At 37.8% G+C, this 26,976-nt stretch overlaps 1 protein-coding gene across 5 annotated transcripts in view; it reads left to right on the top strand.

Moving 5' to 3' along the window:
* Positions 1-25,156, top strand: part of COP1 (COP1 E3 ubiquitin ligase) — a 224,807-nt gene extending 199,651 nt beyond the window's left edge. For all 5 annotated transcript variants that reach the window (XM_070768483.1, XM_070768482.1, XM_070768484.1 and 2 more), the window contains 2 exons: positions 22,632-22,676; positions 24,821-25,156. In XM_070768483.1, coding sequence (XP_070624584.1) covers positions 22,632-22,676; positions 24,821-24,838 — 63 coding nt within the window. In that variant the 3' untranslated portion in view covers positions 24,839-25,156. The remainder of the gene's footprint in view (positions 1-22,631; positions 22,677-24,820) is intronic.
* Positions 25,157-26,976: the final 1,820 nt, after the last annotated feature.

The raw sequence follows: 26,976 nt of genomic DNA, 5'->3' as shown, positions 1-26,976 counted from the left end.
ATTAGCAGTGTAATTCATTTCCTCCTGCTAGGTAAATTAGTTGTAAGAGTAGGTATTTGACTGAATCAAAAAAAGTTAAAGTGTGATGAAGGTAACATATTAAAGCAATAACCCTTTATTCTGTTAATCATACATTATGACTATATTTTTCTGTTCATAATAGTCCTTATAGTTTGGGATTAAAAAGGGACCCAGTATCATCCTACGCAAGGGTACCAGTGCGGGGGAAAGAGAGGATTTGTGTTTAACTGAGTAGTCTTGAAAGCATTCCCTATGATAGATAAACTCTAATCTCCAAGATCTTAAATTGGGTTGGCGGGGTGGCTATTAGCCTGGCACAGCCACTGCATATACTGACTATGGTATACTTCCTTCTGCCTTATTTTTGTGGCCAAGTCCTTCTCTCAGATGGTATTTTACTTGAAATTTTGTATATTATTAAAAAATATATAAATAAATATAAAATATATAATAATTTTATATAGTATTATACTTGAAATCATACTTATGGTTAGGAATCTAGGCATATGAGATTTGAGGTGTAATATCCATATATAATGTCTGAGAGCTGAGGTTCTCCCATACATATCAAATGCTCACCTAAGACCCCTTTCTCCTTCTAAGTTAATAGATTCAAGTCACGGCCAGTCATGTAATAAACTTAACAAAGCAATATGCCTAAAACCAAAAATTAACATATTCTATCAGTCTCCACGTATTGATTCATGGCTTCGCTATTTCATAATTGTGTGTATGGCTTTGAACAAGTTATTAAGTGTCTTTAAGACCATGTTTTATTCTTTTTAAATTGAAGATAAAAGTATTATCTCTTATCTTCCTCTGTGGAAGGTATGTGGATTAAGTGAAATATATAGTCCTTAGCACAGTAACTGGCCTGTAGTTCTCAACAATTAGTTATGTGATGATGATAGAATTTTTTTTTCATTGTCTCTATAAGATAGTAAAATGAGAAAGTGAGACAGTTGTAAAATGAGAACTTTAGAGTCTAAGAAAACAAATTTTATTAATTGTCTGTCTTGAAAATACAGTTCTAACAATTAATTCACTCAGTTTTAGATCCTTCATAGAATGCAGGGAAGGCTGACTGTTAACATTTTCATTTAAAGAGCAGGACCTCTTATTGATAGATTGTGTTTTTGTATTCATTCTCTCAGACATATTTACATATTTTTTACTAAGTCATTTCTGAAAAACCACATGCTGAAAGGAAGGTCAGGGTCAAAAGAAACTGGTTTACCAATGGCACTTATTTAAAAACCACTGGAGATCATCTTGGAGCCAGTGTTTGCCTGTATTTGTGTGGGCTCTCACATGCTACCCACATGCAGCATAGACAAAAGTCTATATTAAGGTAAGTGATCACTCTGGGCAAATTGGGAGACTGTCTTGATGAATCAGATCCAAACAGAAGTGAAATGGATATAACTCCAAAATCCAAAAGCAACAGAAACTTGATAAAAGAGAACCTCTATAAATGGGCTTTAATGGAAGAATGATTGTGCCTGTCAGGAAATCCACTACAGCTCAATAAGACAAAGCAATGAAATGTTAGCACTTTGAGTATTTTCTCTCTTTGTATATAAATCAGAGGCTACCATAGGAAAGTATATAACTGCCTTGGGATGATACGAAGGAAATATAAAAGAGTGCAAAAATTGGAGAATTGAATAATACCACTTAACAGAACATTGATGGGAGAGAGCCTCCTCAGAATCTCTGCATATCATCATATTTGCATTTCATCTCACGGGAAAGGAAGGGGATGTTCATAAGGCAACTGTGGGTCATGCTTAAACAGAAAAACTGAAAGGGCAAATTCATTTGAAAGTATTTTTCTATTAAACCCACTTATAGAGGTTCTCTTTTATCGAGTTTCTATTGTTTTGGGATCTCAGAGTTATATCCATTTCACTTTTGTTTGGATCTGATTCATCGAGAGTCTTGCAGTTTACCCAGAGTGATCATTTACCTTAACGTGAGATACTCGTCCATACTGCACATGGGCTGTAGGATCCTGAAGGAAAACCAAATTCAGCCACACAGAGTCCATGAACTCCTACCTGAGGACAAAAGCCATTTTAATTTTTTTTTTTTTAATTTATTTTGGCTGCACCTACAGCATGTGGGTTCTCAGTTCCCTGACCAGGGAAAGCCATTTTAATTTTCAAGATGCATTTTGAATAGGATGTTACCCACCCTCTCACCCCACCTCAAAGAAAGAAAAAAAATGAGGCAAAAGCCCCTAACTTTTATTTCTGTGTTTATAAGCTTGGTATGAAAAGAACCTAAAGTGTGAGTGGTCTTTTATTTGCCGTGACACTGCAGTCATACTCGAAATTAACACTCTTTGAGCAACAAGCAAACAAGATAAAAAGCAGAGGCATTACTTTGCCAACAAAGGTCTGTCTTGTCAAAGCTATGGTTTTTCCAGTGGTCATGGATGGATGTAAGAGTTGGACTATAAAGAAAGCTGAGCACCAAAGAATTGATGCTTTTGAACTGTGGTGTTGGAGATGACTCTTGAGAGTCCCTTGAACAGCAAGGAGATCCAACCAGTCTGTCCTAAAGGAAATCAGTTCTAAATATTCATTGGAAGGACTGATGCTGAAGCTGAAACTCCAATATTTTGGCCACCTGATGCAAAGAACTGACTCACTGGAAAAGACTGATGCTGGGAAAGATTGAAGGCGGGGGGAGAAGGGGATGACAGAGGATGAGATGGTTGAATGGCATCACTGACTCAATGGACATGAGTTTGAGTAAGCTCTGGGAGTTGGTGATGGACAGGTAAGCCTGGCGTGCTGCAGTCCAAGGGTTCGCAAAGAGTTGGACATGACTGAGCGACGGAACTGAACTGAAAAAAGATATCTCTGTTTATAAAAAAGAAAACACCAAATAAGACACAAGCCTCTGTGGAAAGAATATTAAGGAATTGACAGATAAAATGAAGATTGTAATGTAGCAGATTGTTTTTATTGTTTTGTGGTTGTTTAAAGCCTAACTATCTCAAATTTTTATATACTTATTTCTTTGTATATATAGTTAATATTTGTCTTTAAAGATATATATTTGTGTATATATATATATATATATATATCTTTAAGGTAGACTATTAAATTCAGCCATCCTCCCCACTGTTGTGTGTCCCCTAGGGAACTGTATTTGCAGGTACTGTACGTTGTACATAGTGATTTATCTTTGTCATTATGTCAGGTTCTTATCTGAAGGACTGAAATGAATGTTCAGTTTTAACTTAGTGAACACTGCAGTAAGAAAATTCAGTGTGTGTAGGACAGACCACTTACATTACTTGTTGCTGGTGACCTCAAGGGCAGCTCTTGTTTTGGAGGACAGATGTGATTAGTATTTCAGTGCACTTCACACTTGCTGTGTCACTAATAGTGTTCTAACGAGACTCAATTTTAAGGATCCCATGTCTGGGCATTTTTCGCCCCTAGAAAAGATCTTTGAGGAACTTTCTTTCCTTAGTTTTACAACACAGACCATAAAGTTGTTTGTGGGGAGAAAATGTTTCTGAAATTTTTAGATCCTTAATTTGGCAAGGTTGTGCTTTTAATTTAAACATCTAAAGGGTGAGTGGCAGTGTGTGTCATTTCTAACTTCTGTCTTAGGGTAGTGTTGTGATTAAGATTACTGGAATATGGTTGCTAGGTTTCCTTCCTTGAGACTGTAAATATTAGCTGCAAAGATTTGTTGGTTGGTTGGTTTAGTCACTAAGTTGTATCCAACTCTTGTGACCTCATAGACTGCCTGCCAGGCTCCTCTGTCCATGGGATTCTCTAGGCAAGAATACGGGAGTGAGTTGCCATTTCCTTCTCCAGGGGATCTTCCCAACCCAGGAATTGAACCAGGGTCTCCTGCATTGTAGGCATATTCTTTACCAACTGAGCTGTGAAGGAAGCCCCAAAGCTTTGGGTTGGGAGGGGGCGGTTACTAACTTTTTATGCCTCAGTTTCCTCTTCTATGAAATCAGAATATGGTATCTTCTACATAATATTTAGGAATAAAATTAGAAAATACATAGAAAGTATTGAGATAAGTGGGAAACTCAAGGTAAATGATTAATCAATAAATAATAAGTGTTCTGTCATCTTCAATATGGTATACATTAATTGACATAGCTAGACAACTATTTGTTTTTCATTGATCAGATATTAATTTTGCAGCATGCAAAACATATTCTCTGCATTTAAGTGATTTATGACCTAGTAAACACAAAATATTTATAAACAAATAACTGTGGTATAAGCTTGAATGAAAGACATCCTTAAAAAAGAATTATCCCAGGAAATATTGGCCCTGGAGGGGAGAGATTACTTCTAATAGGGAGAATTTTAAAAGACTTTATGAGAATATTGGCTTCTGTGCTGGTCTTCATAAATACTAAAAGAGTTTCAGAAAGCTTAAGGCAGTGGAAAGACCATACCTGGAGAGAAGACTGTAAACCAGCATCTGGTTACTACCACCCAGGCATTATACAATAAGTTTTATCTGAATTCAAAATCATCACTAGAAATCTTTTTAAGTTACATACTTTTGAGGTCTGTCTGATGTCTGTTTAAAGTGAAATTGAGGTTCAGAGAGGTTAACTGATTTACCCAAGACAACACAACCAAATAAGGAGAAATAGAGTTGGAAATTGAACCCAGGTCTACCTGACTCCAAAATGCATATTCTTTCTGCTACACTGCCTTCTGTGTAGTTAGAGGAAAGTGTGAACAAAGATGTTGATGAGGGAAACTGTAATGCAAGTGTGGAACACTTTTAATAGAGTGGTACACGTAAAAAGGTGGGTGGTGGTTGTGGTTTAGTCTATAAATCGTATCTGACTCTTGCGACTCCATGGACTATAACCCTTCAGTCTCCTCTGTCCATGGAATTAGAAACTCTTTTGGGGAATGAGGCCAGAGAGGTACCAGAGTATACAGTCTAGAATAACCCAAGGAAAAGAAGTTTGGGCTCTATTCTGTAGGAATTAGTAAGCTCCTAAAGCCCAGTGTACCAGGAGATGAGCTTATCCCATGAGAATATTTTTGTAGCAGTGTATAGAATGCATTATAATGAGAGGAGATTAGAAGTAGAGAGTTCAGTTAGATTATTAAATAATTTAATCAGTATTTTTCTATATTTCCTTTTAAAAATGATAAAGTTGCCCTCACATATTATAAGCTTGTTTATTTAAAGGTATTTCAATATAATTCACTTCAAAAAAATCTTTAGAGCTGTTTTGAAGATACAGTTATTATCTCCCACCTAAAGATGATAAATGGATAGTGATAGATGACTATAAATGGCATGAAAATAATAAACATTATGGTGAAGCCACTATCATATTCTGAAAGTGGGATAATGGACATTTATTCTCTCTATGGAAGCAATTTGGTGAGGTCCCCTGTCACCTAGGAGATAAGGAAAAACTTTTTCCAGAAGCTTCTGTCAAAATGAAGTTCTAGAAGCTGAGTTAGCTCCAGGGACTTTTGCAAAGGTTTTGAACATTAGGTAGAGCTGTTTCTGAGGTCACCAGTACCGTTGTTGTTCAATCGCTAAGTTGTGTCCAACTCTATGTAAACCCAGGACAGGAGGAGAAGGGGATGACAAAGGATGAGACGGTTGGATGGCCTCACCAACTCAACAGACATGAGTTTGCTCATTTTCGTGTCCATTAAGTAAGTGATGCTATCTAACCGTCTCATCCTCTGCTCCCTCCTTCTCCTTTTGCCTCCAAACTTCCCAGCCTCAGGGTCTGTTCCAGTGAATCGGCTCTTCACATCAAGTGGTCAAAGTATTAGAACTTCAGCAACAGTCCTTCCAGTGAATATTCAGGATTGATTTCCTTTAGGATTGACTGGTTTGATCTCCTTTCAAGCCCAAGGGACTCTCAAGAGTCTTCTCCAGCACCACAATTCGAAAGCATCAATTTTTTGGTGCTCAGCCTTCTTTGCAGTCCAATTCTCGCATCCATACATGACAACTGATAAAACCATAGCTTTGAGTATACAGACCTTTGTGGGCAAAGTGATGTCTCTGCTTTTAAATACACTGTCTAGGTTTGTCATAGCTTTCTTTTTTTTTTTTTTAAACTTTATTTTATTTTTAAACTTTACATAATTGTATTAGTTTTGCCAAATATCAAAATGAATCCACCACAGGTATACATGTGTTCCCCATCCTGAACCCTCCTCCCTCCTCCCTCCCCATACCATCCCTCTGGGTCGTCCCAGAGCACTAGCCCCAAGCATCCAGTATCGTGTATTGAACCTGGACTGGCAACTCGTTTCTTACATGATATTTTACATGTTTCAATGTCATTCTCCCAAATCTTCCCACCCTCTCCCTCTCCCACAGAGTCCATAAGACTGTTCTATACATCAGTGTCTCTTTTGCTGTCTCGTACACCGGGTTATTGTTACCATCTTTCTAAATTCCATATATATGTGTTAGTATACTGTATTTATGTTTTTCCTTCTGGCTTACTTCGCTTTGTATAATAGACTCCAGTTTCATCCACCTCATTAGAACTGATTCAAATGTATTCTTTTGAATGGCTGAGTAATACTCCATTGTGTATATGTACCACTGCTTTCTTATCCATTCATCTGCTGATGGACATCTAGGTTGTTTCCATGTCCTGGCTATTATAAACAGTGCTGCGATGAACACTGGGGTACACGTGTCTCTTTCCCTTCTGGTTTCCTCAGTGTGTATGCCCAGCAGTGGGGTTGCTGGGTCATAAGGCAGTTCTATTTCCGGTTTTTGAAGGAATCTCCACACTCTTCTCCGTAGTGGCTGTACTAGTTTGCATTGGAGCAGGTGTCTTTTCATTTCATGACTGCAGTCACTGTCCGCAGTGATTTTTGGAGCCCAAGAAAATAAAATCTTGCACTGCTTGCACTTTTCCACTTCTGTTTGCCATGAAGTGATGGGACCCGATGCCATGATCTTAGTTTTCTGAGTATTAAGCTTCAAGCCAGCTTTTTCACTCTGCTCTTTCACCCTCATCAAGAGGCTGTTAGTTCCTCTTCACTCTCTGCCTTTAGAGTGATATCATCTGCATATCTAAGGTTGTTGGTATTTCTCCCAGCCATCTTGATTCCAGCTTGTGATTCATCCAGAATGGCATTTTGTATGATGTACTCTGCATATAAGTTAAATAAGCAGGGTGACAGCATACAGCCTTGTTGTACTCCTTTCCCAATCTTTGGGACCCCATGGACTGTAGCCCACCAGGCTCCCCTGTCCATGGGATTTTCCAGGCAAGAATCCTGGAGTAGATTGCCATTTCCTCCTCCACGGAATCTTCCTGACCCAGAGATCAAACCCAAGTCTTCTGCTTTGGCAGGCAGATTCGTTACCACTGAGCCACCTGAGAAGCAAGAATTCACCAATACCATCTAATGCCCAAATCTAATAACATGCTATTAAACAATTTATTCATTTTCTCATGATTTTGGACACTTCTGACTTTTCTATTTGGGAAAAAAAACCTTGCTCACTTAGAAACAGTTCCTTATAGGATGTATACTATATGCCAGATACATTAAGTGTCTCTGTTCATAAAGACAGCTCACTTAGCTCAGTTTTCTTCCCACCCCATCCGTCCCCTTCCTTTTTCCTTCCTTTAGCTCTGTGAGCTCAGTTTTCATTAGCTTAGTTTTATTTGATATTTGAAGAGACTGAGAGTCAGAGAGGTTGGTAACTTGTCCAGGATGACATAGTTTGGAAATGTTAGAGCTTTGAATTCAAGTGTTTCCGACCACAATGACTGTTTATTTCACTCTGCGACTTTCACTCTATGTAGCATAATTTGCCTGCATATTTTGTCAATTTGATTTTAGAGATAGAGATTTAGGTCCATTTCACTCAGAAGGCCAATTACTAACATGTCCCAGAACTCAGAAGTGAATTCTGTGGAGGTGCTTCATTTTGTAAGAGAAGCTGAAAGACCTCTCTGAGGTGATCAGGGGACTTAAAATTGAGTATAAAATGCAGTTTGTCACTTTTACAAACGTGAGATCCCAAATTGGGGGTAGAGTTGTTTGATATCCTGAAATCAAACAAGAAAAGAATCAGCTGATAGAAAACTCACATTTCCTTACATCTTAAGAAAGCTTTGCCATACAATGGAAATTCACAGTAATGGTGCTAATTTATCTGGAAAGATTTCACATCTAATCATTTCCAATCATAGTAATTGCTCCAGGAACACAGAACAGAGAGGTGGGAGACACTCACTTTTCCTCTCGATTCTTACCACACATTCTACCTATTCAACTAAACTAATTTCTTATTTTAAGAGAGAATCAACAGTGCCTAAAGAATAGCACATTATTGTTCCCATTTCTCAATCCAGCAGACTCGCTAGACTCTCTTATCAATTTTAATTATGCACTTCTTCATGTTACAGATTTTTTTATGTATACAACAATATGATCCACAAGTAAAGAAAGTTTAATCTACCTTCCCAATTTTGATACCTTGGTACATTTTGTTCATTTAGACTTATTCCAATGGCCAGGTACTTTAGTAGAATATTAAATAGAGGTTTTGATATATGGCATCCTTATCCTGTTACTTGCCAGGAGGAAAACTTGATTATGTCACTATTATATATGATTTCTACTTTAGGATTTTTGTAGATACCCTTATGAAGAAGTTTCATTTTCAGTTGTCAAGTTTTCTTGTCACTAATGAGTGCTAAAGTGTATTATTGCTTTCTTTTGTACCTATTGATGTAATATTTCTTTTTGAAATATTGATGTAACAGGTAACATTTTTTTTTCCTACTGTTAAACCAATCTTTTGTTGTTGGAATAAGCCCAACTTGTTCAAGATATAGTATCCTTATATCAATATATTGTTAAAATTGACTTCTGCTATTTTGTTTAGCATTTTTCCATCTATTTTCATGAATAACATAGGCTTATAATTTTTCTTTCTTGCATCGTACTTGTCAAATTTTGATTTCATAGTTATATTAGCTTCATAATACAAGTTAAGGAATGTTCCTTCCTATGGAAAAAAATGTGTAAGATTGGAATTGCTCTTTCTTGAATATTTGATTGAACGTGTAGGTGAAATCATATGAGCCTGAGGTAGAAAAAATTTTTGACAGTTGATTCAGTTTCTTTTTTTTCTTTTAATGTAATGCCTGTTTTACATTACAGGATGATTCATGTTTTCTATTTCTTCTTGGTCAAGTTTTAATAGGAACTTTTCCACTTGGTTTATATATTTGATTTGTTAATATAAAATCTTCTATTTTTTCTGCAAAATTATTATTCTGAGCGAAGGAGAAATCAGTTTAACATGCTTAACATTTGGAGACTAAATAAGGAAAGGGATATATTCTGATTTTGTTTAATAGGGACCTATGTCTTCGGGTTAAAAAGAAATTGTTTGTCATCCTGTGTACCAAGACTTGCACATAAATCCATCCTTATGTTATGGGAGTATCTCTCCATGAACATGGTATCTCTGTCAGTTTATTTAGGTGTTCCTTAATATCTCTCAGTGTTAGTTTATAATTTTCAACATGTAGATCTTACATATATTTTAGTTGTCTCTAAGCAGTTATTATAAGTGATATTTTTAGAAAAATCCCTTTGCTAAGTATTCATTGCTGGTTTATAGAAATAAATTTTAATATAATGACCTTGGAGCTGATAGCCCTACTAGGTCAAAATATTGTTCTAGCAGCTGTTTTAAAGATTTTTAAAGACTTTCTACATAGGCAGCCATGTCATTTACAAATAAAGACAGCTCTACTTCTTTATTTCTGATCTGTATGCTTTTCCTTTCTTTTCTTTGACTGTTGCCCATTGGGTAGGACCTCTGATGCAGGGTTAGATGCAAGTGATGATAGCAAGCATCCTGCCCTTGCTCCCAGTCTGAGAATTAGTTCAACATTTCACCATTAAGTATGACATTAGCTGGAAGATTTTCATAGGTATTCCTTATCACCTTGAGGAATTCTTTTCTATTCTTAATTTTCTAAGAGTTTTTATTATGAATATGTATTGAATTCTGTTGAATGCATTTTCCATGTCTATTGTAATTATATGATTTTTCTCTTCTGTTAAAAATGTTAATTACATTCATTGTCTTAAAAAAAATATTTAAGCCTCCTAGAATATCTGGATTAAAACCACTTGGGCATGGTGTATTATTCTTTTTATACATGACTGAATTCTCTTTACTGGAATTTTTAAAGAGTTTTTAACATCTATTTATAAAGATAATCGGTCTGTAATTTTTTAATAATATCTTTTGCTTTGTTTGACTCAAACTGAATTTGGAAGTGTTCCTTCCTCCTCTGTTTTCTGACTTGGTCTTCTGTCATATTTTGGAATTGAATTGTCTTTCATGTAATTCATTTATTTTATTCTGTGTCAACTTTATTAGCATTAAGTTTTTTCTACTCATACTGTCTTTTTCTTTAAATATCGGTAGGATATCCAGTGATATCCCCTCATTCCAGATATTATTACCTTACCCTTTCTCTCCTTTTGGAGAAATTTTTCAATTTTATTTCCAGAACTTTTGTTTTTAATAATTTTTGCCCATTTTTGTCTTTTTATTTTATTTGGTTTCTGCTTTTTATTACTACCATATTTATACTTCTGTTGTATGTAATTTGCTTTTTTCCTAGCTTCTTAAGCCAAAAGCTGTTACATCATTTATATTAAACTTTCTGCTTTACCAATACAAGGATAAAGAGATATAATTCTATGTAAGCACTGTTTTAGGTGTATTTGTTATTGTTTGGTCGCTAAGTCAAGAATACTGGAGCGAGTTGCTGTTTCCTTCTCCAGGGGATCTTCCTGATCCAGGGATTGAACCTGCGTTTCCTGCACTGTGGGCAGGTTCTTTACCACTGAGCCACCAGGGAAGCCCTTAGGTGTATTACACAAATTTTAACATTATTGTTTTCTCAGTATCTTTCAGTATATTGCTTCTTATTTCCTTGTGATTTCTTTTTTGATCCCTATGTCATATAAGAGTGTTTAAAATCTCCAAATATTCCAGGTGTCTCTTGTTACTGATTTCTACTTTAGGTCTGTTTGGTCAGAGTCCACACTTATATGGTTTCATTCTTTTAAATGAGCTGAGATATGTTTAATAGTCTGGGCTCATGGTCTGTCTTGGTATATACTTTTTAGGTAGCTTAAGAATGTGTATTTTTACCATTTAAGATTTTATGTAAATATTAATTTGTTCAATTTGTTTCTGATAGTATTATTCAAGTCTTTTATATATATTTTTTGTTTTCCATCTCCTTGCTTTTTGAATTATTGACAGATGAGTGTTGAAATCTGCACACTCCAGTGTGGAGCTACCCGTTTCAATTTGGTTCTATCCGTTTTTGCTTCATATGTCTTGAAGCTGCGTTTTATTTATATGTCATATTGAGGGTTTTTTTAATGGACTCTTATTTAATTATAGAATGTTTCTCTAATTCCTGGTCATATTCGTGTCCTGAAGTCTACTTTCTATGCGTTTTTTGCTTGGTTGTTTTTTTTTCCTCTCCTTTTGGCTGTGCATTGTGACTTGCAGGATCTTAGTTCCCTGACCAGGGGTTGAACGTGGGCCATGGCAATGAAAGCACTGAATTCTAACCGCTGAACCACCAGGAAATTCCCAGAAGTCTACTTCTGATATTAGTAGAACCATCCCGACTTTCTTATGATTAATGTTTACATGGTATATTTTTTCTCTTTTTAAAAATATCTGTTTTTCTTTAAAGTGTGTTTCTTGTGGGCAACATAAACTCGCTCTTTTATCAAGTCTTATCATCTCTGCCTTTTAATTGTAGTATGTAAACCATCTGCATTTACTTGCCAGTCTAGTTAGGTATTGTCTACCATCTTGCTATTTGTTGTCTGTTTGGCCTATCTGTTCTTTGTGCCCATGTTTCTCATTTTTTAATTGAATATTTTATAATTCATTTTATCTCCTTTAGAAGTTTATTAGCTGTACTGTTTCTTTTCCTTTTCTAGTGGTTTCTCTAAGGTTTACAATATTCATGTTTAACTTATCGCAATCTGTCATCAGATATACCACTTATATTACAGAAAACCATTCCAGTGTACTTCTGTTTTTTACCCCTTTTATCCTGTGTACTTTTGCTGACATGTTGCTTCTATTTTTAATAGCATAATATATTGTTATTATTTATGCTTTAATTGGTGATTATCTGTTAAAATTAAAAAACAAGAAAGCAAACATCTTTTATGTTTATCACATATCGATCATTTCTAGCACTCTCCATCATTTTGTTTAGATTTAAGGTTTCATGTTTTATAAGAACTTCCTGAAACAGTTTTTACAGTGCATCTATGCTGCTCCCTTAGCTTTAGTTGTTGTCAAAATATCTTTCTTTTTATATAATATTTCTAGGTTGATAGGTTTTTTCCTCATCCTCTTAAAAAAGCTATGTCTTATTGGCTTAAATTACCTCTGATGACAGTTGGTGCCCTTGTTCTTCTATATGTAATTGTTAACATAAAACAGCTATTTCTCCAGCAAAAATGAGTTTTTCAGGATCATCAAAGAATTGCAATTTAGCGTCTGCAGCTATGTTGAGTCATGTGCAAGTGTCCAGCAAAATGGAGAGGAGAACTCTTGGAGAGGGGAGAGGAAGCTGAGAGAGCTGCAGTAGACAAGAGTCCATGACTTTTTCTTAGCTGAGTTGTGCCTGTCTCTCATTGGCTGAGCTCTTACCAGGGAAGAAGAGGGTGTCTTCCTGTGGCTTTGCTGTCGTCATTCTTTTTTTTTTTTAATTTATTTTTTTATTGAAGGATAATTGCTGTACAGAATTTTGTTGTTTTCTGCCAAACCTCAACATGAATCAGCCATAGGTATACATATGTCCCCACCTTTCGAACCTCCCTCCCATCTCCCACCCCATCCCACCCCTCTGGATGATACAGAGCCCCTGTTTGAGTTTCCTGAGCCATACAGCAAATTCCCGTTGGCTGTCTATTTTACATATGGTAATGTAAGTTTCCATGTTACTCTTTTCATACATCTCACCCTTTCCTCCCCTCTCCTGATGTCCATAAGTCTATTCTCTATGTCTGTTTCTTCATTCAGTTCAGTTCAGTTCAGTCAGTCGTGTCTGACTCTTTCCGACCCCATAAATTGAAGCACGCTAGGCCTCCCTGTCCATCACTAACTCCCAGAGTTCACTCAAACTCATGTCCATCGAGTCAGTGATGCCATCCAGTCATCTCATCCTCTGTCGTCCCCTTCTCCTCCTGCCCCCAATCCCTCCCAGCATCAGAGTCTTTTCCAATGAGTCAACTCTTCGCATGAGGTGGCCAAAGTATTGGAGTTTCAGCTTCAGCATCAGTCCTTCCAATGAATACTCAGGACTGATTTCCTTTAGGATTGACTGGTTGGATCTCCTTGCAGTCCAAGGGACTCTCAAGAGTCTTCTCCAACACCACAGTTCAAAAGCATCAATTCTTCGGCGCCCAGCTTTCTTCACAGTCCAACTCTCACATCCATACATGACCACAGGAAAAACCATAGCCTTGACTAGACGGACCTTTGTTGGCAAAGTAATATAATATCTCTGCTTTTGAATATGCTATCTAGGTTGGTCATAACTTTCCTTCCAAGGATTAAGTGTCTTTTAATTTCATGGCTGCAGTTACCATCTGCAGTGATTTTGGAGCCCCCCAAAATAAAGTCTGTTTATTTATTTTCACTGTTTCCCCATCTATTTGCCATGAAGTGATGGGACCGGATGCCATGATCTTTGTTTTCTGAATGTTGAGCTTTAAGCCAACTTCTTCCCTCTCCTCTTTCACTTTCATCAAGAGGCTTTTTAGTTCCTCTTCACTTTCTGCCATAACAGTGGTGTCATCTGCATATCTGAGGTTATTGATATTTCTCCCGGCAATCTTGATTCCAGCTTGTGCTTCTTCCAGCCCAGTGTTTCTCATGATGTCCTCTGCATATAAGTTAAATAAGCAGGGTGACCATATACAGCCTTGACATACTCCTTTTCCTATTTGCAACCACTCTGTTGTTCCATGTCTGTTCTAACTGTTGCTTCCTGACCTGCATACAGATTTCTCAAGAGGCAGGTCAGGTGGTCTTGTATTCCCATCTCTTTCAGAATTTTGCACAGTTTATTGTGACCCACACAGTTTCTTCATTGCTGTCCTGTAAATAAATTCTTCAGTACCATTTTTCTAGAGTCTGTATATTTTCATTAGAATACAGTATTTATCTTTCTCATTCTGACTCACTTCACTCTGTATAATAGGTCCTAGGTTCATCCACCTCATCAGAACTGACTCAAATGCATTCCCTTTTATGGCTAAGTAATATTCCATTGTGTATATGTACCACATTTCTTTATCCATTCATCTGTCGATGGACATCTAGGTTGCTTCCATGTTCTAGCTTTTGTAAATAGTGCTGCAGTGAACAATGGGATACGTGTGTCTTTTTCAATTTTGGTTTCCTTGGGATATATGCCTAGGAGTGGGATTGCTGGGCCTTATGGTGGCTTTATTCCTAGTTTTTTAAGGAATCGCCGTACCATCTTCCACAGTAGCTGTATCAATTTACATTCCTAGCAACAGTGCAAGAGTGTTCCCTTTTCTCCACACCATCTCCAGCATTTATTGTTTGTAAACTTTTTATTAATGGCCATTCTGACCAGTGTCCATTCTTATGGAAACACAAAAGACCCTGAATAGCCAAAGCAGTCTTGAAAAAGAAGAATGGAGCTGGAGGAATCAACCTTCCTGACTTTGATTTTACTACAAAGCTACAGTCATCAAGACGTGGTACTGGCACAAAAACAGAAATATAGACCAGTGGAACAAGATAGAAAGCCCAGAAATAAACCCATGCACTTATGGGTACCTTATTTTTGACAAAGGAGGCAAGAATATACAATGGAGCAAAGACAGCCTCTTCAATAAATGGTGCTGGGAAAACTGGACAGCTACATATAAAAGAATGAAATTAGACCCCTTCCTAACACTATACACAAAGATAAACTAGAAATGGATTTAAGACCTGAATGTAAGACCAGAAACTATAAAACTCTTTGAGGAAAACATAGGCAGAACACTTGATGACATAAATCAAAGCAAGACCCTCTATGACCCACCTCCTAGAGTAATGGAAATAAAAACAAAGTAAACAGGTGGGACCTGATTAAACTTAAATGCTTTTTCACAGCAAAGGAAACTATAAACAAGGTGAAAATACAGCCTTCAGAATGGGAGAAAATAACAGCAAATGAAACAACTGACAGAGGATTAGTTTCCAGTATATACAAGCAGCTCATACAACTCAATGCCAGAAAAAGAAACAACCCAATCAAAAAGTGGGAAAAAGACCTAAACAGACATTTCTCCAAAGAAGACATACAGATGGCTAACAAACACATGAGAAGATGCTCAACATTGCTCATTATTAGAGAAATGCAAATCAAAACTACGATGAGCTGTCACACCTCACACGAGTCAGAATGCTGTCATCATTTTAATATGAGGAAGAGGCTCCAAGGGATCTGTGTGAATCTTGATAGGATGTGGACACTCCCCTTTCTGATCTCTCTGCTGCTGCTACTGCTGCTAAGTCACTTCAGTCGTGTCTGACTCTGTGCGACCCCATGGACTGCAGCCCACCAGGCCCCTCCGTCCATGGGATTTTCCAGGCAAGAGTACTGGAGTGGGGTGCCATTGCCTTCTCCTACTCTGTTTATTTTATACAACATGTCCTTTTTTTCCTCTGGCAGTTTTCAAGATTTTCTTACTCATTTTTAGTAGTTTATGATGTATCTTAATATATTAGTGTTGTGCCTTTTTCTACTTGAATATTAAGCTTCCAAGATTATGGGTTTTCACATTTGGAAAAATTTTAGTTTTATATCATCATATACCTTTTCAGTCCCTTCTCCTTTGTTTGAAACTCCAATTACACTTTTATTAGATTGCATATTGTCCTATGGTTTACGTAAATACTAATATTTTTTTCTTTCTTTCTTTCCAGCCTTTGTGTCAGTTTTGATTCTTTTTTCCTGTGTTGCCACATTTATTGTTACTTTAATCTTCACTGTCTTATCTATTGTTATGCCCATCCAATTAATTTTTCATTTCAGATACTATCCTTTTCAAGTGAAGAAATTCCATTTGATTTTTATATTATATCTTTCATTTCTTTTGTCATTAAGACCATTGTTTCCTTTAAATATTTGAATATAATTATACTTACTTTAAAGTCTTCATTTGTTACTTCTATTATATTTTCATTTCTACATCTGGTTCTACTCATTGAAATTTTTTCCTGACTATTTTTGCCTCTGAAATGCTATATATTGTGAATGCTTTATTGTTGAGTGTCTAGATTTTGTTTAATTCTTTTAAGAGTATTGAAGTTTGTTTTGACAGAAAGTTGAGTTTTTGGAGACAAAGTTGATTCTTTTGACACTTGGTTTTTAAACTTTATTAGGATAACGGAGAAGGCAATGGCACCCCACTCCAGTACCCTTGCCTGGAAAATCCCATGGATGGAGGAGCCTGGTAGGCTGCAGTCCGTGGGGTCGCTAAGAGTCAGACACGACTGAGCGACTTCACTTTCACTTTCATGCATTGGAGAAGGAAATGGCAACCCACTCCAGTGTTCTTGCCTTGAGAATCCCAGGGACAGGGGTGCCTGGTGGGCTGCCGTCTATGGGGTCGCACAGAGTCAGACATGACTGAAGCGACTTAGCAGCAGCAGCAGCAGCAGGATAACTAAAGTAGCAGTTAGCAAAACTCTTTCTTAAAGGACCACATCACAAAGATTCTAGCCTTTACAGGCCATATGGTCTCTGTTGCACTTCCTCAATTCTGCTACTGTAGTGCCAGAACAGCTATAGACAGTACTTACCTACAGTCCTTGGTATTCACAGGGGACTGCTTCCAAGACCTCCAACAGATACCAAAATCCATAGACACTCAAGTCTTTGTATAAAATGGCATAGTATTTACATGTAATCTAGCACGTCCTCCTGTATACTTTGTCATCTCTGTATCATTTATAGTATCTAATTCAATGTAAATGCTTTGTAAATACTTGTAAATCAAATGATGCCACAAATAGCAAATTCAGTTTAGCATTTTGGATCTATCTAGATTTTTTTTCCCAAAAATATTTCTGATCCACTGTTGGTTAAATCCTCAGATGTGGAACCAGAGTCAACTGTAAACTGATGCCTACGGCTGGGTTCTACTAAAAGTGAAGCTTAAAACGCAGGCACTTTGGGCTGGATTTAGTCCATAGGGTCAGTTTGCTAATCTCTGGTCTAGAGGAACATTTGTTTTAAGGCTAGGTTAGCCCTACTGATAAGGCCTGACCCTCTGAGGACTCTATTAAGTGGGGGCATTGAATGTTGTCTTCACTCTGGTTTGTCTAAACTCCGACATCTAACCCTGTGTGAATTCTAGCATATTCTCAGTAGTTGTACTTTCGCTTTCCATTGTTATTTTTCTGGCTTTGTGTAGTTTCACCCTGTGAGCACACAGTGCTCACATTCTGATGTACAATCAAGGGCACCCAATACAGATTCCTGGAACTGTACTTTTAAGTAGCTTTCTCCTCTGTGGTACTGTGCCCTACAAATTCCAGCTGTTCACAGATACCCCATGCTTACACCTCTGTCTCCTCACCTTACTCTGCTGTGGTCTTCTCAGATTCCTCTCTGTTCTATTTGGATCCCCCTCCCTTGCTCTGTGGTCCAGAAATGGCCTCCAGGCAGAAAGCTGAGGTGACTGGAGGATGACCTTTTTCGTTTTTCCTCTTGTAATCACAGTCCTGTTCTGCCTGTTGTCCAGTGCTGTCTTTTATATTTTGTTCAGTTTTCTGCCTGTTTAAGGTAGGAGGGCAAATCCCTTCCATTTATTCTGTTACCAGCCAGAAATAGAAGTTTCTTAATCACATATTTATATATCTAGTAAGCAACTTCACATTTAAAATCAATTATGACTATCTCTAGGACTATATCCTCCAGTTTCAAGCTAAATAAGTAATTGTCAATTCTCAATTGCTCAGGATTTTAATGTAGTAGCTAGTAGCTCTTTCGTAGGCAAGCTGGCAAAGAAGAAACAGTTCCAGTGGATGCTAGTTTTGTTGCAGTGTAAGTTACTGTGGTATCTATCTCCGGCTTTCTCAGTAAGTTGGTATATGCTTATGTATTTGTCTTCTACTTTTGTAAAAGACTTGCTGCTGATTTTTCCATTGTCTTTTTTAATCTCTTTATCTTAAGAAGAAAATAGTAGAAGCGTTATTATCTTAACCTTGAGGAAGTCTTTATAGGAAAACTGCCAGTTTTTAAGAGGGAGAAAATAATGAGAACTACTGACTGGCATTTTTATTTTATTTAGCGAGTAAAAACAACACATTGAGCCAGAACTTATTTATTTACATTAGCGCTCTGGTAGGCTACAGCCAAGAATTACTAGTCATTCAAAATGCAAACAAGAATTACTCAGAAGCTAAGTAATAACCTTGTACTTATCACCTCTGTACCTCTACGCTGAAGTAAAATACCTGGTTTTATTTTTCTTTTGCATGTAAAAATTCATTTATCTTAAGCTATTATCTGCCTTTCTAAAAGACAGTTTACTCCTGCTGCTGCTGCTAAGTCGCTTCAGTCGTGTCTGACTCTGTGCGACCCGAGACAGCAGCCCACCAGGCTACCCGTCCCTGGGATTCTCCAGGCAAGAATACTGGAGTGGGTTGCCATTTCCTTCTCCAATGCATGAAAGTGAAAAGTGACAGTGAAGTTGCTCAGTCGTGTCCGACTCCTAGCGACCCCATGGACTACAGCCTACCAGGCTCCTCTGTCCATGGGATTTGCCAGGCAAGAGTACTGGAGTGGGTTGCCATTGCCTTCTCCGCAGTTTAATCCTAAATCCCTTTTTAATACATTTGTTTGCTTTGGAGGGAGGGGCATACTGAGAAGTGAACCTATTATTTTTCTTTTATTTTTTGTCATGTTTAATAGTTTTGAGTGTTTCTAAAAGTTCTTAGGACTCAGTTACCTATATACTAGTCCTGAAAGACAGTTGCAACTGGGCAGTCACTCTCTGTGTTAGCTTATTTGTAAATGAGATATTTCATCTGTCTCCACAGGAAAAAGTGTTTCAAGTTAACTTTCTTATATTGAGCATACAATTTCATACTGTATGGTAATATACCATGTTTTTTCAGAGGTTCTTCCAGCCTTTGAAGAATTACAAATTTATGTTGTATAATTAATAATCTCTGTAATTGGCGGAGGTGGATTTCCCTCAGGATGAGTCTTCATCTCCACCAGGTTTTTCTACTTTCTTCTGTATTGAAAGATGACTCGAACCAAAATGGCAGAAAGAGAGGTAGCTTTGGGCCATAAATTTTTCATTATCCTGATGTTATGAGCAATTCTTGGTGACTGCCGCATCTAGCTTTAAGCAGCTTGTTTAAAGTTCTTGCTAGGAAGAAATCACATTATACTACAGTGCCTCTTTTTGTTGTTTTCTGCTGCACATACAGAAATTCCGCCTCTTGAGAAGCTCACAGTGACTTATTGTATTCCCTAAAGATGCCTAAAACTCACTCCAACCAATTTCTGAACTTAGTTTACTAAAAGAGTAGATAAATAAGAGGGATTTGGGAATACCCCCTATCGCAACCACCGCCCCCCATATGGATGTATTAACTCTGTGCATGTTCAGTCCCAGTGATAGCCGATAATTCCCCAAAGTGGATATTGAAATAATTCTGATAGTGAATGCTATTTTCCTACGTTACTGTTTTCAAGAATATATGTGCTGTTCAGTTCAGTTCAGTCACTCAGTCATGTCTGACTCTTTGTCACCCCATGGACTGCAGCACGCCAGGCTTCCCTGTCCATCACCAACTCCTAGAGCTTGCTCAAACTCATGTCCATTGATTTGGTGATGCCATTCAACCACCTCATTCTCTGTTGTCCTCTTCTCTTCCTGCTTTCAATCTTTCCCAGCCTCAGGGTCTTTTCCAATGAGTCAGTTCTTCGCATCAGGTGACTAAATGATTGGAGCTTCAGCATCAGTCCTTCCAATGAATACTCAGGACTGATTTCCTTTAGGATTGACTGGTTGGATCTCCTTGCAGTCCAAGGGACTCTCAAGAGTCTTCTCCAACACCACAGTTCAAAAGCATCAATTCTTCAGCACTCGGCTTTCTTTATGGTCCAACTCTTATGTGCTGATTTAAGGGAAATGCTCAGCTAGGAAATAAGCCCAAGCTACAGTCCTTTGGCCACCTGATGTGAAGAGCCAATTCATTGGAAAAGACCCTGATGCTGAGAAAGATTGAGGGCAGGAGGAGAAGGGGGTGACAGAGGATGAGATGGTTAGATAGCATCACCGACTCAGTGGACATGAATTTGAGCAAACTCCAGGAGATAATGAAGGACAGGGAAGCCTGGCGTGGTGCAGTCCATGGGGTCATAAAGAGTCAGACACAACTTAGCAATTGAACAACAGGGAAGAAAAGGTTTTTCATTACTCTCTTAGGGTCCTAAACTGGGTCTGTAAATGCTGACAGACAAGTTAACAGGGGGAAAGCATATAGATTTATTTAATATGTTTTACATGACATGAAAGCCTCCATAAGGAAATGAAGACCCAGGGAAGTAGACCTGTGTATTCTCTGCTGTGTTTTTTTGAAGAGTGAGGGGTCATGAAGCAATGTGATAGGTTAGGGAGTATGAGGTAATTGTACTCAGGAGTAGTAAGCCGCAGGAAACTCTGATTGTTCTTAGCATTCCTTTGTTGTTGGAGATAAGGATGTTCCTTTCCTTGGTATAGGGAGGACACTTCCCACATGAGAATTTTGTTTTAGGGGAGAAGGGAAGGAGGTGTGGAAGTGCAGAGTAGCCTTCCTGCTTCTGCCATTTTCTTGAAATCCTTTAGCTTGAAATATCCAATATGCCAATGTGCCATATTTGAGGGTTCTGTGTTCCAAACCCTGTCATCAGCAATGCCCGTGCCCACTTGCAGAAAAAGCATGGCTTCAGTCCTTCCTTTTTATGTCTTATTTGTTTATTTTTGGCTGCGCTGGGTCTTCACCGCTGCTCGGGCCTTCTCTAGTTACGGCAGTGGGGACTACGCTCTGGTGGTCGTGCCGTGGCTTCTCATTGCCGTGGCTCCTCTTGTTGTGGAACGCAGGCCCTAGGTGCACAGAGTGCAGGAGTGGCAGCATGTGGGCTCAGGAGTTGTGGCTCATGGGCTTAGTTGCTCCGAGGTATGTGAAATCTTCCTGGACCGGGCATTGAACCCACGTCCCCTGCACTGGCAGGCAGATTCCTATCCAAGGGAAGTCCTCTCTATTCCTTCCTGATACTGCTGACCATTGATGCTGTCACCACTGACTGCATCCAAGAAATAGTCTGATCCCCAAATTTGGGATTAGCGGAAGAGATGATTTTTTTCCTCCTATACCAGTAGCAACCAGGTGAACAGTTTTCAAAGGTAACTTTACTTGCAAGCCAGGAGAAAGTTAAATGATAGAAATAGAGATGTTGGTAGAGCACAGATGCTTTGCATCAAAGAAACTAAGGTTTAACTCAAGATTGGTTGCAGTAACTTTCCCAGAATACAAATCAAAAGTGTTCTTTCTTTTCATCACTTTCTGATGAAACCTGTAGGATATTCAGGCAGATCCCATCCTTCAGTGACGTTTGACCACTTTATCTGTTTCTGAGAGCTATTATTTGGACTTGGACTTCACATCAGTCAAATGGTCTCTATGGCAGTTTTGAATCTGTTTACTTCCTTCTGACTGCCTGCTCTGAAAAACAAAAAGACCTGTATACACTCCAAAGCTCAAAGCCTATTAGACTCTTTACAACAGAAGGCATGTCCCAGCTCTTCCTACTCAGTGAGATTCTCTCTGGTAAACCCAGTCGTGTCTATTTCCTTTTCCATCCTTTCTGCTTTCCAGAGAAATAGTTTTTTCTTAAGGCTTAGAATATTTAAACAATATGTTGCCACATGCATTCTGTTTGAAGCAATCACCAAGGTTTTTAAAATGCATATAGTGAGTGATAGAATAGTTGAAAAGAAAGACAGCCATCTGTCTCCAGATGAATATTCACATTCTGTTTTATTTTGTTTTCCTAATAGCAAATAGCTGTACATAGAGATGTATACCAATTACTGGTTTCTTAAGGATAAAATGAATGAAGGGGAAGTTGTCTATGAAAAGAATCGTGTACTTTGTTTTTCTCAAGTTATTATTTGTGCTTTGTTTCAGTCTTTGTTTCTCTTGGCTTTCCTCCTAGTGACAGTCTGTTTCTCTTTTATTTTTCTTTACATTTGAAAGTTTCCTATGCTGCTTCCAACTGTATTTTTTTTTTTATTAAATCTAATCCTCACAATATGGGATTTTGATTTTATAATTCATAGTTAAAAACATGTTAAAGTTGGTTCTCCAGTTTAGATTGTATTGGTGTCTTTGGGTATAGTGAAAGAAAGAAGGATGAAGAGGAAATTATTCTCCTGGGCTGCCCTGCAGGAAATCTTCTCTGTACTCTAAAAGTTCTTGTTCTTTTCCAGGAGTCCAATGTGCTGATTGCTGCTAACAGTCAGGGTACAATTAAGGTAAGCTATTTTATACATCTCCATTTTTAGGCTATAGCAGACTGTAACTATAACATGGAAATATAGAGTTGTACTAAGCCTTAGAGAGCATGCCAAATCATGAGTCTGTCTGCTTGGAAATGGCTTTGATTGAAGGGGAAAAGAATAGGTAGCTTGCAACTTTGGAGAAGATGATAGTACTTGTTAGATGTTATACAAATGCTGAAGGGCCTGAAAGGCGGTCAGAATGACAACCAGATGAAGACTACTAAGCACTCACCATGGGCCGCTCACTGTTCAGCTTCTGTTATCCCAGTGCAGCTATCCCGCTGGATATTCAGGGGACAGGATCCAGGATACAGCAACAGATGCTTAGACACTTGGCAAATGTTAAAATGTCTTTAACTCTTATTGTATTCTTCTCTTCCTCGAGTTTTTCTCCCTTTTCTATCTTGACAAGTAGATTTTTCCTCAATTGCTAGGGGAAGAAAAGGAATTCTTCTTTTCTGTTGAAAGTTGATTGATCATGTGATCATGCCATTGGTATAATCTGAAAACTTTGATTTAGCCTCTTCACGTTTAGTCTCTTCACTCACGTCTCATTCCCAAATTCAGATACAGTATTCCACATACTTTTCTTGGTAGTTAGGGGCTCAAGGAAATAAAAAAGTTTATCTAGTTGCACCATTGGATGCTCAGCACGTAGGCCCAGTACATTGGATAAATAAACCCTGAGCTAAGCAGCGAGCTTTTAAACAAAACGTCGTCTTGGAGAAGGGTTTTTACTACATGGGTTTGACTAGCACTTAGTCTGTGGGTACCAGTTCTTTCCACATAATCTCTGCTGATATAGAAGTATCCAAATGCATTTTTTTAAATAAGATGTATCTATTTCCCTGCCACTTAACATTAATTTTGCCATGGCTTCCTTCCACTCACCCTGAGTGGAGAATGACCCAGTAATCAAGAGAGCAAATCCAAGCCTCACACACTGTCCTGCAGAGATGAAAGGAGCAAACGCAAAGCAGGACAGCACCATCAGCTGGTCAAATGAATGTACATGGCATACTTCTTTTATGTATCTGCTTTCTTTTATTTGGGAAGCCTTATTAGAGAGTCATGGACAAAAGCCAGTGCTATGTTATGGAAGCCTCATACAAGATGGTAGAAGATCTTAGACTCTCCATTTTAAGTGATTCTATAGTCTCTCAGTTTCTCTTTATTCTCATGGCAAGGCTTGTATTGAAAAAGCTGTACTTTATTCTTCTACATGTTTGGCCTTTGAGGCAATTGGGATCGCTAATGTATCTACAGAAAGCTCAAAGCTACATACATACTTATAGAATCTCAGTGATAAATCTAAGATTTCTGTTCAGCAGCCCTGACCTCTTATGTAAAGTAACGTGCTTGCCAAATGTAAAGACATTAGGGAAACACAGGTATAACTCAAGCCTTAGCACAGCAGGCTATAAGTTGCTCCTTTAATTCTTAGCCACCTAGAATTACAGTCTCTACCTAACATGATCCTTTTTGACAGTACTCATAATTGTCTTCACATTCAGTGTCCTTTCACAGTCATTTCTTCTACTCTTTTTATAACTGATCATTGCTTTTTCTTATTTTTAGTTTTAGCAATATCACAATTTTTTTTTGTATGATAAGGTGCTACTCTAATAGCTGACAAAATATCTTGACACCCAGACAGTTGACTAGAAAATAAAAGAAGCAATAGGGAAAGATTAAATTTTAGGTCTTGAATACCTTGATCATTTTGAGATACTTGTTAATGCAAGAAATAGATTAAAATTCTAAACAGTAATAGTTAAATTTTTTCTTATGATTGTGGAAAGATACCAACATAATATTCCAAAAACATCATATTCACGCTGTGCATCAGTCAGTCATTTATCTTTATTTTTTATGTAGTTTATCTCAAAGGCACCCTAGCTAACTGTAGAGATAACTAACCTGAAAGAGTTCATGCAGCTATCAGATTGAAAGTAAGAATGGATTAATGTCTAAACCCTTCAAATTGTTTGGCATTTTAGCAATTGGGAAACCATTACTGGGTTTGGTTCTTTATTTACAATTTAATAAAGACTGATTAAACTTTTTCTATATTGTAAAACTGTTTTTTTATACTGATTCTTTTTTCTCCCTATTAGGTGCTAGAGTTGGTATGAAGGGTTTGCTCAAGTTAAATTGTACTAGATCCTGCTGAAATACATCTGCAGCCGACAATAAGAGAAGACAGATCCTGCAGTGTCTCTCCCCAAAGTCACCATGGGTTTTGGATTTGTTTTGAGTATTTTTTTCCCCCTGTTTTTCCTCCTTTTGACCTTCGGGACATTGGGAATACCCAGTGAACTCTCCACCATCAATGTAACTCTACGGACTTTGCTGCTGTTGGTGGTATGCTTATCTAATTTTTGTGATAGGGAAACAAATTCTTTTGAATAAAAATAAATAACAAAAAAATAATAAAAGTTTATTGAGCCACAGCTGAGCTGGGAAACTTTTTGTCAAATGTGGCAAAAGATAATTTTGTCTTTTTAAGAAGCATAGCACACCTGAATTACAATATACTGGTGAATAATTTGTAAGATCCATATTTCCTACCTCTTTGGAATTATGCATATCAACATAAATGTAAAGCATATGGATTCTTTTCAGTAAATTTAATGTTTACAATCAATGGGGACATTATTAACTTCACCTTATGAAGTTTTGTCTTCATCCTCTGACCAGTTGTATCATCAGCAAGTAGTATATTCCTCAGTTCCTCTGGATCTGGCCAAGGGTCTACCACGTTGACCTATTGAGGCCACATTCAGACAGAAAGGGGATATCAGTCTGTGACAGCTGTCTCTGTCTTTGCCTTTGAAGTGTCACCCATAAGGCCTTAAAGTGAAAGTGAAAGTCACTCAGTCATGTCTGACTCTTTGCAACCCCATGGACTATACAGTCAATGGAATTCTCCAGGCCAGAATACCGGAGTGGGTAGCCGTTCTCTTGTCCAGGGTATCTTCTCAACTCAGAGATCAAACCCAGGTCTCCCACATTTCAGGCAGATTCTTTACAAGCTGAGCCACCAAGGAAGCCCAAGAATACTGGAGTGGATAGCCTATTCCTTCTCCAGCGGATCTTCCCGACCCAGGAAGCAAATGAACCAGGATCTCCTGCATTGCAGGCAGATTCTTTACCAGCTGAGCTACCAGGGAAGCCCTAAATAAGTACTAATGCAGACAAACCAACTTATTTTATAAAGTCATGGCTATAAAGTAGTCATAGGTATTAGTACCCTTATGGGGTGATCGACTTGGATCAAAGCTCAGCAAACCTTTTTTCAATAAAGGGCCAGATAGTAAATATTTTAGGCTTTGCAGGTCATATGGTCTCTGCCACAGCTACACAGCTCTGCCACTGTGGCTGAAAAGCAGCCACAGACCATATATAAATAAGTGGGCATAGCTGTGCAATAGGCGGAAGCCCACAGACCATCATTTGCCAGCCTCTCACTTAGAAGAAAAGAAATTGAAGCTCTATTTCCCAAATGTTCAAGCCATATAATCTCTTAGACTGTCTGGTTAATTTTGCACATTAATTTCAGTTTGTAAAAGGGAAAAAGAGTAGCAGGTTAAGCAAAAGTAAAAAAAAAAAAAAAACAGAAGCTTTCTATTTGAGGTACTTTAAGTCTGAACACGTTTTAGATAAAGATAATCAGAATTATATACCACATGTATTTTATAGAAATAGACACCTGGAATAGTTCAGTATAAATAAGTAGTTGATAAAGGTGATCAGACTATTCCATGTATCCCTCTATTTAAAATTATTGAAACTACTACAGGTCCACATTTTATTATCTGAAACCCTTGGGCCAAATGTGTTTTGGGATTTAGAACTTTTTGACTTTTAGGAAAGCAATAGAGTGGTGGTGGTGGTTTAGTCACTAAGTTGTGTCCGACTCTTGAAACCCCATGGACTGTAGCCCGCCAGGCTCCTCTGTCCATGGGATTTCCCAGGCAAAAATACTGGAGTGGGTTGCCATTTCCTTCTCCTGGGCATCTTCCTGACCCAGGGATTGAACTTGAGTCTCCTGCATCTCGGTGGATTCATTACTGCTGAGCCACTAGAGAAGCCCTAGAGTACATATATTATGTATTATATAACACCCTCTGACAGAGTCTGAAGGTTTTTAAACACATTAATATTTCTGCAGCAAAATGTATCAATGTTCATGTTATGTGAGATTAATAAAGACTAAAAATAGTCTTGATCGGTTCAGGTCAGTTTTTACTGCCAAATGAGTAAGCCTGAA

Source organism: Bos indicus, chromosome 16, assembly GCF_029378745.1.
Source record: "Bos indicus isolate NIAB-ARS_2022 breed Sahiwal x Tharparkar chromosome 16, NIAB-ARS_B.indTharparkar_mat_pri_1.0, whole genome shotgun sequence".
NCBI classification, from domain to species: Eukaryota; Metazoa; Chordata; class Mammalia; order Artiodactyla; family Bovidae; genus Bos; species Bos indicus.
Note: the sequence above shows the minus strand (reverse complement) of the source record. Positions and strands in the feature narration are given on the sequence as shown.